This window comes from Oryzias melastigma, linkage group LG12, assembly GCF_002922805.2.
Source record: "Oryzias melastigma strain HK-1 linkage group LG12, ASM292280v2, whole genome shotgun sequence".
In the NCBI taxonomy this organism is placed as follows: domain Eukaryota; kingdom Metazoa; phylum Chordata; class Actinopteri; order Beloniformes; family Adrianichthyidae; genus Oryzias; species Oryzias melastigma.
This window is the reverse complement of record NC_050523.1, coordinates 3,236,646-3,251,084: the sequence shown is the minus strand read 5'-3', so window position 1 is coordinate 3,251,084 and position 14,439 is coordinate 3,236,646. Positions and strand designations below refer to the sequence as shown.

The window sequence follows — 14,439 nt, the reverse complement described above, 5'->3', positions numbered from 1 at the left end:
TTTGTTTTGTCAGCTTTTAGCCACAGATGTGTGCAAACAGGATTGATTATCCGTAATGCTATATATAGACAAAATCATTATATAATCTTAACATGTGGTACTCTGGCCTTCATCTTACAAAATACCGAGTTGCATAATTGTGACGTGTGACTAAAAGAGAGAAAAGTCATTGGTGGCAAAAGGTTAAACTCCATCTCTATCTTTAAGACTGAATGTCATCTCTTTTTAATAAAAAAAATCAATTGGTAAAAAGTCCAAAACAGTTAAAAAGTAATTCTTAAAGGACCGACGCGTCTAAAATAACAAACACCTGGAATTCATTGAAGACAGGACACAGGACAAAGTTTTTTGTTGATTCTCAGTAGCTATGTGGAGAAATTGAGTGTGTTCCTGGGGGGAGCGGTGGACATCGTGCTTACATCAGCATGTTTCCAACCGCTTGTTTTCATGGGTATGGGAATGACTTTAGGGGTTACTCTTAAATGAATGAACGGATAAAAATACTACTTTGGGGTTCTTTACAGACAGTAAAAAGCATTTGAAACCTCAAAAAGTAGAATTTCTGAAATGGCATTGAGCTGTCGTATTAGCATTATGCTAGCTCACTTGACATCTACTGAGGTTTTATGCTAATTTAAAATTTAGCTTCTATTTTCCCGCGACCCCGAAAGGGAAAAAGCGGCCAAGAAGATGAATGAATGACCTTCTATTTTAGCAACTAATGACTAATTTTGGTTTATCAAGCAATTTTAGGCTTTTTTGGAGTTTAGCTAGTAGCCTATTTAAGCCATTAGCTAGATTTTTACTTTTATATCTACTAAGGTTTTTGGAGCTAATTTGTAGTTTAGCTCGTATTTAAGCAATACACTAGATATTTTTGCAAAATCGGCAAGGATTGGGGATTTTTAAGAAATTTTACTATAAATTTGGGGGAAATATAGGTAATCCTTGTCGCTCTTTCATAGTTCTTTAAAAAAATTTCCAGTCCTTTAGCAAATGTAACATTTTGTAAATAGTTTTTGAGTTATCAGCAAATACCTTCTGCAGTTTAAGAAAATTCCATCACCATTTTCAGCAAAAAAATCTGCATCTTCAGCGACCACACCTTTCAGATAAAAGCATTGACACTAGCATTATCACAGGTTTGGTAAGGACATTGTATTCGTGTATTGGAGTTCTTAACTTGCTCCTCTTTTGTCTCATGAAAGATGTTCCGATGTTTTTGTTTGTCTCTCTCTTGTTTTTAAGTTAACTTCTTCTGGAGTTTTTTTTCCTCCACAGACATCCAAATGTCGGTTCAGTACATGTATAACATTTACTTTTTTAATCCTTTACCACAAACGTTTCAACTCCCGCTGACCGGTACCTCGTTGACCGTATCGTATCAACGGATTCAGAAGGGAAAGATGCAAAACTTTACAGTAATGAGGTCTGTACGCCATCAACATACGTCAACAGATTCTGACATGAAAGTATGCAATATGAAACACTTTACTGAAGCAGAGTGTTTCATATCGATGCAAAGATGCCTCAGTCATCTTCAGAATCAGTTGGAATAATGCTATTAAGTAAACTGTCAAAGAATGACGGTGTTCCCTCTTTTATCGTAGTAGTAATGTTCTAGGATTACAGATGTTTTATGATTGTAAAACCCCTTCTCTCAGACAAACATTTTCACACTTTTCTTATCAAAGTTCATAGAAAAATGTGTCCAGGATTATAAAATGAAAACAGGAATCTGATTATGATAAAATGTTTGTAGATTTGGCAAACTGTATACATTCAGTGGAGGATTGATAATGCTCTACAGTCAATTAGGATTCAAAACATATGCAAAGTAAAATAAAGTAATTATGAAAAATTGCAAAACAGTAACAAAATGAGCCACAATATGGCGAGAGAACAGGGTTTATTCAAAGACAACGCAGTTATTCTGCTGTGGTCTGCGACATCTCCAGCATTAAAGGGTTAATGCAATCGTCACCGTTAAAGATCATCGTCAATATACAGCTATGAGAGTTGGGTTAACCTGGAATGCTATGGAATAAACTGGATCATAACATTGAAACTTTAACTTTTCGATTTTTTGATTATTTCTGCGTTTATCTCTTCCTCAGTAAAACTCTGACCACAAGAATACATCTGTAATAAAATAATCTAAGATATTTTTAATCCTTTCATGCACGAATTATGTTCAAATCAGGTAGAATTCTTAATAGGAGTTTTTATTCATCTTTATGTAATAGTAGAAAAAAAAGTTATATCTTTAAATTCTACAAAGGTTTATTTACTACAGCTTGGTATTGACAATAATTTTCAGAATGGATTACATTCAGCTCAATTCGATTTTTTTCTTTTTTTCGATATGTTCGATGCTCTCAATTCAATATATATGTTTTGAAGATATTGATATTAATCTGATATAGTTCACATACTGTAAAATGTATTAGTGAAATTATAATGTTAATATCATAGAATGTTACAGGATTCTCTAACGGAGAAGCTCCAACATTGTTCTGATTCACCTGGAGGGCGTTTCAGTTTGGCCACTAGGGGGCGATCACACTATAGCATTACATCTTATTCCAGAAGAAGAAAAAGAAAGTATGAGCAAAAAACAAATGTTTAGACCACAAATGTTACTTTAAAAATATTTCCTTAAAAGAGTTTGCAAAATTCATTCCTATGAGTTTATAAAGATGTTCATTTAGTCAGAAATGTATGTTTAGGTCGACCGAGCGTTAGCATTAGCCGTCCTATGGTAATTCCATTAAATGTTAGCTTCAAGCTAGCAGACTTTAGCATTATGCGTTAGATCGATCTCTACTTTTATGGATCAATTATTGGTCTATTAAGATGATATTGATTCAAATCAATTAATTGTTATTATCAACCCAGTCCAGGTAATTTGTAGGTTTAACTGTTAAATAATTAAAAATTTGGTATCATGTCGTAATGGTGGTTCCTCTATTTATACATTCTTAGAGACAATGTCTGAATTGAGAATAGTGTAACATAAATAACAGTCATAAAGTCAGAATCAATCATCATAGAATCTGGCTTCCTATCAAATCTGAACTGATTATCTTCTCTTTGCTCAGTATCTTATGGTGAATATCAGACCTGTACACTGTAGAGACCTCCATGCATGAAAGGGTTAATCTATGACAAGCAGCTTCAAGTCTGACGGGAGTCCAACCATTTTTCTTTTTTTTGTTCAATGTCACAGAAAATCCTGACATATCTTTCAATGTGGAATACTTAAATGAGACATTTCTAATCAAGAAAATGGTTCAAAAAGTGATTTTTTTTAATACAATAACCATCAATATTTTTCATCTCGACGGGATTAAAAACAGTCAAAATAAAGCAGTTTGGCTCCAAATATGCTTGTACTTTTGTTTTTTTAATAAACTGCTTTTAGTGTTTAGTTGAGTTGACTATTGCAAGTTCAATCAGAAAGTTTCTTATAATTCAGCGATTTGAACTCTTCTGAGAATTCTTCTGTCAGTGACGGAGAGTTCTGCAGAGATTTCTGTACAAACTACCAGCATCTGCTCCCGCGCATGTGACATTTCACACCCATGCAGTACACACCACAGGGGTAAACAAACGATTTGTGTACGTAAACGCACACAGGCCTACACTGAGCTGGATCAGCAGCGTGGAGGATGGAGGAGATCCTGCAGGGAGAGGCTTTAATAATAAATGCTACCATTGATTCTGTCTGTGTGAGCGAAGGAGAACCGGGTCGGAACACAGCTGACAGAACACACAAATCTATTCAAGTCACAAACCGCTGCACTAAAATAAAAAGTAAAAGCTTAGAATACAAAAGAATGATCTGAAATTAGACAAGATAAAACACAGACACAAATATCTAGACAATAAAAAGTTAGAGTAGTTTCGTTTTCATTTTACAAAACACTATTTGTCACTTTATTTATAATATATGACAACAAAAGTTGACTTTTAAGACAAAAATGATTTATTTTCTCAAAGAAATTATGGAAGTTTTCCCAAAGCAATTTCAATTTTTCCAAATAAAATCATATTTTTATTGTTTTTAACATGTTCTTGCAGTTTTTTTCTGTCACATGTATGCAAGAATTTAAGAGAAAACTGTGTTTCTGAGTATTTATTCATTCAAGTCGTGCATGATCAGGAACAAAGTGAAAACCGGCGGCTTGAAAAAGCTCCGGTGACCCGGCTACTACCATGAGAGGAACAAAGTCTCCAAATTTCTGATCCTCCACTTGCAGACAAACAGATCCATCTTCATCATCCTCGTCTGAGCTGGAATCTGGATCTAAACTGTGTGGCTACATAGCTCCAATATTGCTGTTTAGCTTGGGCTAACGGGAGAGAGTGGAAACAAAGGGATGATGGGAAATTAGTGAGGCTAACTTACGTATCAAAAGATACACAACCCAAAAGTGAATTTCTAATGAGCTCCTTCCACTCTATAAAAAATACTTCTTAAAAAAAGGACACAGGCCTTTTGATTGTAGCTAAAAACTGCACAATATTAATTTAAAGACGATTGGAAATGATTTTAGAATAGAAAAAATATATAGTTGGAGTGGGACTTTAAAGAAAGCTGTAAAACGTGTTTATTGGGTTAATTAAGCTGATGATTAGATGATTCTGTTTTTACATTTTGATTCATCGTCATTCATTCCTACAGTTTAACTGTTTGGGAAAAAAGCAGGAAAAGTGAACATTTTGTGATGCTGTTTCCTCGACAGAAAGACTTGTGTTTGTAGGGGATAAACGTTCTTAAAGAAAACGCAGTTATGGGAATTTAAAAAATAACAAATATCATCCTTTGTGAGTTATTGAATTATTTTTTTCTATTTCTCTTCTTCCTCTAACTTTAATTTTAACACTTTTTCTACATATATTACTAGTTTTTCCTTTTTATTTTACCCTAAAATACATTCCTCTCAAGTATATTAAATTACATCTTCTGAAATAAACATCTGTAGTGAACAACAACTAAGGACATGTAGAATTATCAAATGTAATTGTTGTATGATTTACTTTTTTGATCCATGGATGAATAAATTCACTCAATTTTTGAGATAATATTTTGCAAAAACAATTCAAATATTATTTTTCAAAATAAAACTACATGAAAATCTGCGGTTTACTGTCCATGTCTCATGACAGAAACAGGGACCGGTGGGAGTTTAGACCTTCCAGAGGCGAAAGGGCAGGACTTTTTTTGGTTTGATTGACAGGACCGCAGGGCTGGTGATGTGATCTGAACTGACGCCTGTTTCCACTACGGTCATCGTTTTCATCCCGTCAGCTCTGCTGCGACCTCGGCTCTGCCCTCTTGATGGACGGCTGGACTCTTATGCCGGTTTTTCCACTGTAATTATCCACTCTGGCCTCATGTAGCTGAAGTCAATAAAACAAAAAAAAGATGTTTAACCGTTTCTGACCCCATCACTGCTGCTGCTCCCCCATCAGGGCAGATTTGTACTAACCTAGTTCCTGATGAGTGTGAATCAACACCTGATTGCTGAAGGGTTTGTGTTTTCTGGATCATCTGCTCCTGGATTTAAACAGAAACCTGAATAAAAAATAAATTAATTTTCTAATTTTTTGGCAAAATTATACATAAATAAAAGTAAATTTAACAATAACATATAATATTTTGCACAAATCTTTAAAACCTCATTGAGAAACAACAGAACACCCAGAGTTGAGTTTGAATTTCCCATCATGCATTTGTGATTTCTACTATTAGCTATATATCTACAATTTGCTGCAAACATCTTTGCTTTTTAAGCTTAATGTATTTGTGCTGTAATGATAAATTCATAAACTAAACTACACACAGACAAATCCATATATATACATATAAAACCCAGTTTAGGTCATTACGGTTTTTAATCTGTAGTTTGTGCATTTTAGGAAGCTAAATGTTTAGATTTGGAATCAAAATATTTAATTTACAGTAAAACTAAATCAAGTATGAATCAACTTAAATCTCTTAACTTTATTTCCTGATAACTACAAGTCCCAAAGTGCAGGAACATGTTCTGATGCACAGTAACTAATCAATATTTTACGTTGGTCTTTTTGCAAGAAGATCTTCTGACTTCTTTCTGTTAATGCAAACATCACATGTTGCACACACTGTAAGCAGACGAGGTGATAATCATAAAAATGATCAGTCCACAGCAACCTCACTTTTACATTTGATTCCCTTTAGCTATTCTCCTTAAAAATTTAAGTAAGTAGATTTTCAGTCTTCTTTAAGATTCTGCACCTACAGTAGTAAGTGAGAGTTGTCTTAAAAATGACATTTTTGTGAGGCTCCACAAAAATCTTTAAAGTCCCACTCCAACAATTTTTTAATGTTTTTTTTTTTTTTTTTTTTTTGCCAAAATCAAAAACGTGCGTCGCTTTCTGGGACATAGTTTCTGCAGAGTGGCAAGATTTCATTAGAAATGAACCTCTCCCCTCCTTTCCCTCCCTGTTGCTGAGAGCTCTCTGTTTACACTCTCTTCTGCTAGCTTACAGCCCCTCCCACCTCCAACCAGTACAATAAAAATGGCGAAATAACCAGATTCCAGACGAGAAAAACAAAGACGTTCCTGGATCTATTTGTCTACAAATGGAGCGGAGCAGGGAGACACCCGGCGTATTTTCTACATCACAAAAAGAAGAACATGTTAAAAACATCAAAAACACAATTTTTATCTGAGCGGGTCTTTAAAAGAGGGACGCCGTTGAGATTTTAGCATCTTTCCAACAGCCCAAAGCAGAAGCAGGAGTGATGTTTTTATCAATTAACCAATGAATACATTTCTATTCCTACGATCCAACCAGATCAATCGATCTGTTTATTTATTTGACTAAAAACGACCATCACAGCAGACAAAAACTTATCATCCATCATTCCAGTCTAATGTGTGGAAACACTTTGAATTTAGCAAAGACGTGATCAAACATGTGGTAGAATGTTCTAGCAATGATTATTTTAAAGTGGAAAAACAAAAGTGGACTGAACTTTATCAAATTAGAATGTGAACAGATTTGACATTAACTCCTGTTAATTTGTTTGTTTGAACACATATTTAATCTACACTTGATTATCTGACAAGAAATACAAGGAATGTGGAAAACTTCACCTGCAGTGGAAGTTTGGGATCAAGATTACAGATGGGAATCTTGAAACACCTCACGATTCGATCAGATTATAAAATAGTTTTATTATAAATCGATTATCAATGCATCCCAGATCTGGATTTTTATCTGGAAATGTTTCTCTTAACTACAATACTTGACCAGGAGTGTCAAACTCAATCTCACAAGAGGCCAAAATCCAAAACACACCGAAGGTCGCTGATGAGCAAGATAAACATTTATTGGACACTCTAAAACTACATTTTAAAACTTTAAAACTGCAACTTCTTAACATAATTATGAACTATATATAGCATTATGTGATAATGCTAGTGTGAATGCTGTTAGCTGAATTTGGCCACTGAAGAGGCTGAAATGATAGCTGAAGGTGTTGAAATTGATAACTAAATGCACTGAAGCTGATGTCCAAGTAAAATATTAGCTAAATGCCAAATTAGTCTAATAAAAAAAACACTAGCCAAAACAGCTAGCATGTAGCTGAAAAAAATAGCGTAACTTCAAAATATTCTGAAAAACTGAAAAAGGTCTAAATTAGCCAAAACAGCTAGCATGTACATATTCGAATAACTTTTAAAACAGCCTAAAAAAACTTAAATAGAAAAGCATAAAAAAAAAAAATCAAAACAGTTAGCATACAGCTAAAATATTAGCTAAATGCCAAATTAGCCTAAAAAACTAAGAAAAAAACGTAGGTTAGCCAAAACAGCTAGCATGCAAATATAAGAATAACTTTAAAACAGCCTAAAAAACTTAAATATAAAGGCCTAAACTAGCCAAAACAGCTAGCATTTGACTTGACTTTGACATGTACACTAGACCACTATGATGTACTTTTCTCCACCAAAGTGTATTTTTAAGAAAAGACAAGATCAGTAACTTGCTCAACTTTTGAGAACATAAACATTCTGACATGAAAAATATTTCATTTAAAGATCAAAAATCTTTCACAGCATCAAAAGAGCAAAAATTCTCCCTGAACTAAACAACCTTGAATAAGATAAAGTTATGTTTTATCATCAGACCAGTTTTAATGAAACGCTCTTTAACTCAACTAAATAAGTAATGTCTCAATAGCCGCACATTGTGATTTCACAAATGTCTTGTGTTTCATGTATTTCATTTTGATGTAACATAACTTACATGTGGTGACCCTCGACACTAAGAATGCTTCCAAATGGGGCTGGTCGGATGAGAGATCTGGAAGGTCAGCCATGTTTATGCGCCTTCGTCAAAGTTGTCCGTGAAAATCGGTTCGCGTTTAGTTTCGCTTGTTACTTTAACTTTAAATCAGATTTTCAATTACTTCAAATTCTTAAAATGATTCAGAATCGTTTATAGATCATAACCAATGCATTTAACCCCCCCACTATTAAAAATCGATTTTAAGTCAGTGAATGGGATTGTTCAAAATGAACAAATATGAATTATATTGTCAACCTCAAACTGAATTGAATTGTTAAAATGAATCATGAATGTGTTATGAAAGACATGCATTTTGGAATATAAGGTCATGGATCCTGTTGGGTACATGGATCTGAGTCCAGGATCGCACGCTGAGGTCACAGACACAAACCTGAGGCTTCACTGTGGAGAGCATGAAGCCTCAGCAGCCCCGCAGCCCCCGGCCTCCTCTGCTGATGACAGCCCAAACACAGGCCTCCTCCTCCGGGTGCCCGTCTCCCTCCACCCCGGTGAAGGTGCGTCCTGCGCCCCTACCTTGACGCTGCTGTTGCTGGTCTGCGTCTCGGCCTCGATGCGGACGTGCGCGCCGCTGTTGTCCTTGCGCTCCCGGCTGGAGTTGTTGCGCGCGTGGCGGCTCTGGTAGGTGATGACGGAGGGGATGGTGTCGGCCGCGTCGGTCTTGATGAAGAGCCCGTGCAGCGCGGTGGCGGTGCCCTGCGAGATGGTGGTGGTCTGGTGGGGGGAGTTGGACTCGTCCGAGTCTCGGCAGTAGATCACCCCGCTCTGAGAGACGTGGATGCTGGGAGCGCAGCCCATGCCTCAGCGCAGAGCCCACGCTTGGGTACCACTTTCCAGCCTGGAGCTGCAGCCGCTCAGTCCGCGCATCCGCGGCGGGATCCACGCGCTCTGCGCTCCGTTTGCGGACATGGAGGGAGGGGAAGGTGCGGATGATCATGCGCTTCAATCCGGTTTCTCCTCCGCGTCCGGCTACGGCACGACCTCGAATTCCGTTCTCACATCGGGGACGCGATGTTTTGGAGGCTGTAATCCACCCCGCCGACGGCCTGCGCCGCCCGTGACGCGCGCTAATGAGTAAAATTAATAGCCTTAATGGAGCAAACCCCCTGACAGCTCCTCGTCACGGTTACATCCGGCTTCCGCGCGCATCCTCTGGCGTTTCAGCCTGAAAGCGTCTCAATGAGACTCTTCCTGCGTCTCCTCATCAGCTCCTCTGCTGAAGGATCATTGGTCCATCTCCTTCTCTCCTCCCTCCCTACTCACATTGTTTCACTCCCATCTCTGCAGCAGGACCTCTCTAATCCCTCAGGAGGCCTGATCTGACCCCAGGGGTCATTTAAAGCTGGGCTGTGATGAATCAGGTCCTGTCGGATGAAAACGCGCCTTACTGTCTAAATGCAGCCAAACGTCGAGTTAACAGTTCACAGCATGAACAAAAAACAACATTTGGCTAGAAATGTACGGAGTCCCTTAAGGGACATCAATGTAAAAAAATGAAGTTTTGAGAAAAATCTGGTTAGTAACTTGAATGCGCCAATTCATAACCAGATTTTTTATTAATTAAAACTTAAGAAAAAAATCTGGTTAGTAACTGGTGCGCACCAGATAGTAAATTATTTTTTTTCTCTAGAAATAATGAAAATTACAAAATTCTGGTTACTATCTGGTGCACACCAGTTACTATTTAGTACGCACCAGTTACTTACCAATATTTATTTTATTTAAATAAAAAAAAAAAAAAATCCGGGTATTAACTATTGTGCACCAGATTGTAAATTAATGCTTTTTTTCCACTACAAATTGAAGTAAAAACGTTTTTTATATATATATATATATATATATATATATATATATATATATATATATATATATATCTGGTGTGCACCAGTTACTATCTGGTAGCCTACGTACCAGTAACTATCGTGTGCACACAAGTTACTATCTCAGTTAGTAACCAGATTTTTATTTTACTTTAATTTTTAGAAAAAAAAATCTGAGTAATAGCTTGTGTGGACCAGACAGTAACTTATTTTTTTTTCCTGAAAACTGAACAAAAAAAAATCTGGTTACCATGACACCATTTAGAACCAGAATTTTTCTTTTTTTTTTTACTTCAAAAAAATTAACTTCAATTTTTTTTTACTTCAATGTTCCTTTGTAGGTGCTCTGTAAAAATGTATAAATATAGTGGTGTTTTTAAAATGTTCTTGTGCCATTTCTTAGATCACAGAAATAAAGAGAATTAATCTTAAAATTGAATTTCAGAATTCTTTTTTTTTAGGCTGGATAGCTCCCATATTGCTCGGCATTTTGTTGCACATGTGATACTAAGTTGTGGCTAGAGCAGGGTGGAGGGCATGTGGGTAGATTGCGGACCCTCAAAATTAAACATATATATATATATATATATATATGTGGGTTTTTTTTTTAATTGCATTCAGCAAATATCATTCTCACCGTAAAGTGTGTCACATTATTGACATGAAAAACGGCCAATCAAACTTCCTATGATAAACTACACATCTGCCTGCCATTGGACAGCCTCTGCCGGTGTTGTGCCCAGATATGTATCCCCTGCCAGAATTTGTATCAATATTGCAAAGGTGGATGTTTATGATATAGTTTATTCTGGGGCTTTTGGGAGTTTATTTCATTTTTATCCAAATTTTCTACATAAAACAAAAACAGGGGCCCAGATTCTGTCAGGCCTCATATCCAGCCTGCCAGAATCTGTCCCCCCCCTAATAATTTCCTGTAGGAACAACAACTGTTTATTAATTGTCTGTTGCTAAATGCTTCAGTAATTTAGTCACTTTCATAAATTGCAAATCTTATACAAAATTAGTCAAACAAATGTCAGAAAAAGCTGTCATTGTTTTACATTACAATATGGGAGGGGGAATGCAAACATGAAAAAACATCGACTGTAAATAAGAACTGGACTGATGGACTCTTGGCGTTCCAAACAGGAAGTACCTGCTGGCTCCAAGTAGCAACTTCTGTCTGTAGCAGAAGTCATTCAAGTTATAAACTAACCAATCAGATGTCTCAATAAAAGTAGGTGGAGCCTGTTGGCCCTCATGTCTAACGTTCAAAATGTTTGACAGATTTATCTCTTTCAAGTGGTAGGGGTGTGGACAAGCTCACTCCTGATTGGTCAGAGCGGTTGATCTTACTGACGGCGTCTGGCTCCAACATGACGGCGCCTGTTTTAAGAAAAGATGGCCACTAAATTGACTTAATTTGGTTGGAAGTTGAAGTAATCCATTTTCTATGGGTAATTCACACTGACTCATTCCTGTCTTCAGATACAGTCAATGCTCTAACTGTTAGGATCAGGTTTCTACCAGATCATAAAGTCACTCAGGGATGCTGAAGCCTCGTCCCCCACAAAGAACCATCGCCCCACGGGTCCCTTCCCCATGTATTACCTGGATCAGGTGTTTGTGGTCAACCAGAGCCTCCATTATCACAAACAAATGAATCAGAGGGGGTAAGTACCAGAGTCGGGATTGAAACCATTGGTGACAAAGCACTTGCAGTATCCACGGCTAATTTTACTGTGTTTTTAAACAGGTTCATGTATAGTAAACTCTTATGGTCTTGCTCTCCTCTCATTAAAATCAAAGCTCACCAGATTAAATAAAGGTTTAATTAAAAAGAAAAAAATCCAGGGCAGATGTTACTAAGGCTTAACATGAAACTGTTTCATCTCATTCACACTAAACAGAAGAAAGACTTGAAGTCATCAAGTTAAATAATAAGTACATTTTTAAAGAGCTCTCTAAGTTTATTGTTAATGCAAGCAAAATACTCTCAAAAATTCTCTTAAAACAAGTGAAAAAAATCTTCAAATTGAGTAAAAAAAATAGTCTTACCAAGAATTATTTAAAAAAAAAATTCTAGTTACTGAGACATGCTTTCTAAAACTAAGACTGTTTTGTTGTCAAAAACTTCTTGATAAGATTATTTTTCTTGCAAGACAGAAAATAAGAAAAAGGGTATTTTACGTACTTAAAACTTGTAATTGTTTGTACTGTAAACTCTCTTTTCATTCCCCCCACTTGTGCCCGAAATCACTGATTTATAGCAATCAAAAAATGTTTAAAAAGTGTAAACTTTTCTCGTGGACAGCAGAGGCTGTAGTTGTTGAGGTCGCCCCCTGGTGGCCGGTTCGTTTGCACATCAAGAATCAAAACGATCAAAAAAGTAAAGTTTCAAAAGAAAAAAAACTGAAAACCCTTTTAACATACATGAAAAAGAAAAGTAAAATTATTTAGGAGCATTTTTTTAAATCAAACACTGAAATTAATTTTAATATAATATGATAAGAACGGGAGTTAAAAACAAGCTATTTTTCACGAGTTTTAATACGTTTAGTCATTATTTAGATTTTGTTAGCAGTTTTTAACTTGGAGCTTTGAGTTTTGGGACTCCTGACAGGTAAAGATGGGCTCTCTCCTACCTTCAGAGCTCCGTTGGGGGGGAGCTCCGGTCCGCTCATGTCTCTGCAGCCACCGAACCACCTCCGAACCACCTCCAACGGACCATCTAAGACTGGACCGGTCCGGGCCAGGAGGCTTCCTTCATGGCCGCCTCACCGGGGTTCAGGTGAAGCTTGGTGTCCGAGCGGCCCTAGTGTCCTCAGACGCAGAGTTTGCGCGTCTGGAAAGCTTTACGCACTTTGCGCGCGCTTTCCCTCCAAGCGCGCGCAAAGGGATGGCGCGCCTAAACCGAGCAGCTACTGTTTTTTAAATTATATATTTTTATTTAATGTATGCAAATGTAGATTAAATTCACAGATTTCAGAGCGTGGGACAGAAAAAAATGTCCAAAGCCTCCTGGGCTCATCACTTCAACACCAAAATGATGTCTGTGAAGATCTGAGTCACCAAAACAAAACTCAATTTGATGATCAATACATAAATTAATGTATCTATTAGAAATCCATTGAAAATAAAGTTTAAAACTGCCATTAAAGTTACAAAGGAAAATATTTCGTGGATTTTATCTGTGGACAGACAGACTTTAACTTTGGACAAACTATGAAAATATGAATTGATATGATCAATAAACTGTTTTTAATGATCGTTCATAACTAAATTATCTGTGTAATTTGACCAGCAGACTAAAAGGACAACCTCTAAAGGTGAAGTTTTCCTAAATGTGCATGTAGAAATCCAGCTTGGTGCAATATCATGTTCTGACTACAGATGGCGCCCTTTACAAAGACTACAGCAACCTCCATGAAGAGCTGAAGACCTTTGCTGTGGCTACATGGCTCCAAAACAAGAAATATCTTTTCAGATAATTTTAGGCCTTCACTGAAGGCTTTGCAGGCCCTGACGGAACGCCACTGAAAGAGACGCGTCTCTGGTCCAATGACTTGGTTTCCACACTTTAGTTTGGATTTTGAGCCCTTGTCCGATAGAGTTTGACACCCTTGGTATTGAAAGCTAATGATAGTTAAGATGTGTGCTTTACATCCAGTTTGCGTGTGACATGATTGGAAAAAATAATCGGTGATTAGTTGACTATTAAAATAATCATTTGTGGTAGCACTAATGGCCACTCCTTGAAAAAACGATTTCAGACAACCTTACCCCTCCAAATGTCCAAACAAACGGTGAGGTAGGGGAAGAATTCAGGTTCAGCCAAAAAATTCACCAAAATTTGCACGCACTTAGTACCCAAACTATATGCCCAAAAAGGACTTTTGGGCATGGTGAACAATAAACCCCCACCCAAAAACTGTGACATCACAGCAGGCAATAGAGATGAATGGGGCTAAAATCTCTCATTGATCTCAAAAAGTATTTAAGATTCTCTGATACAACCAAAAGACACGTGTTGGAGATATCCAAAGGAAGTTTTTAGGATGGGATGGCCATACCACCTATAGTTTGGTGGCCATTTTCTGGCAAAGTGTGAGATTTGTGGCAAGTTTTTCCACCAAAATAAACTTTTGTTTGAGCGATCTTCAAAACATTTAAGATACAAACCTCCAGTTTAGGTCTACAACCACCACTGAAGTTTTGTTGACCTCTGACCTCAGGGAGAGGCCACCATCTTGAA

At 36.9% G+C, this 14,439-nt stretch overlaps 1 protein-coding gene and 1 long non-coding RNA gene across 4 annotated transcripts in view; both read right to left on the bottom strand.

The window, feature by feature from the left end:
- The window catches only part of pde8b (phosphodiesterase 8B), a 55,435-nt gene that overhangs the window by 37,549 nt on the left and 3,447 nt on the right, over nucleotides 1–14,439 (bottom strand). Inside the window, exon 1 of one of the 3 annotated variants that reach the window (XM_024299066.2) lies at nucleotides 8,881–9,774. The exons of the other annotated variants lie outside the window; for them this stretch is intronic. Coding sequence (XP_024154834.1) covers nucleotides 8,881–9,162 — 282 coding nt within the window. The 5' untranslated portion in view covers nucleotides 9,163–9,774. Of the gene's footprint in view, nucleotides 1–8,880; nucleotides 9,775–14,439 lie in introns of those variants that run through there. 3 annotated transcript variants of the gene reach the window in all.
- LOC118599425 lies at nucleotides 4,124–7,298 on the bottom strand. Its single transcript, XR_004948762.1, has 2 exons — nucleotides 5,496–7,298; nucleotides 4,124–5,406 (listed from the first exon to the last, which is right to left on the bottom strand). It is a non-coding gene; the product is annotated as an uncharacterized LOC118599425 (long non-coding RNA).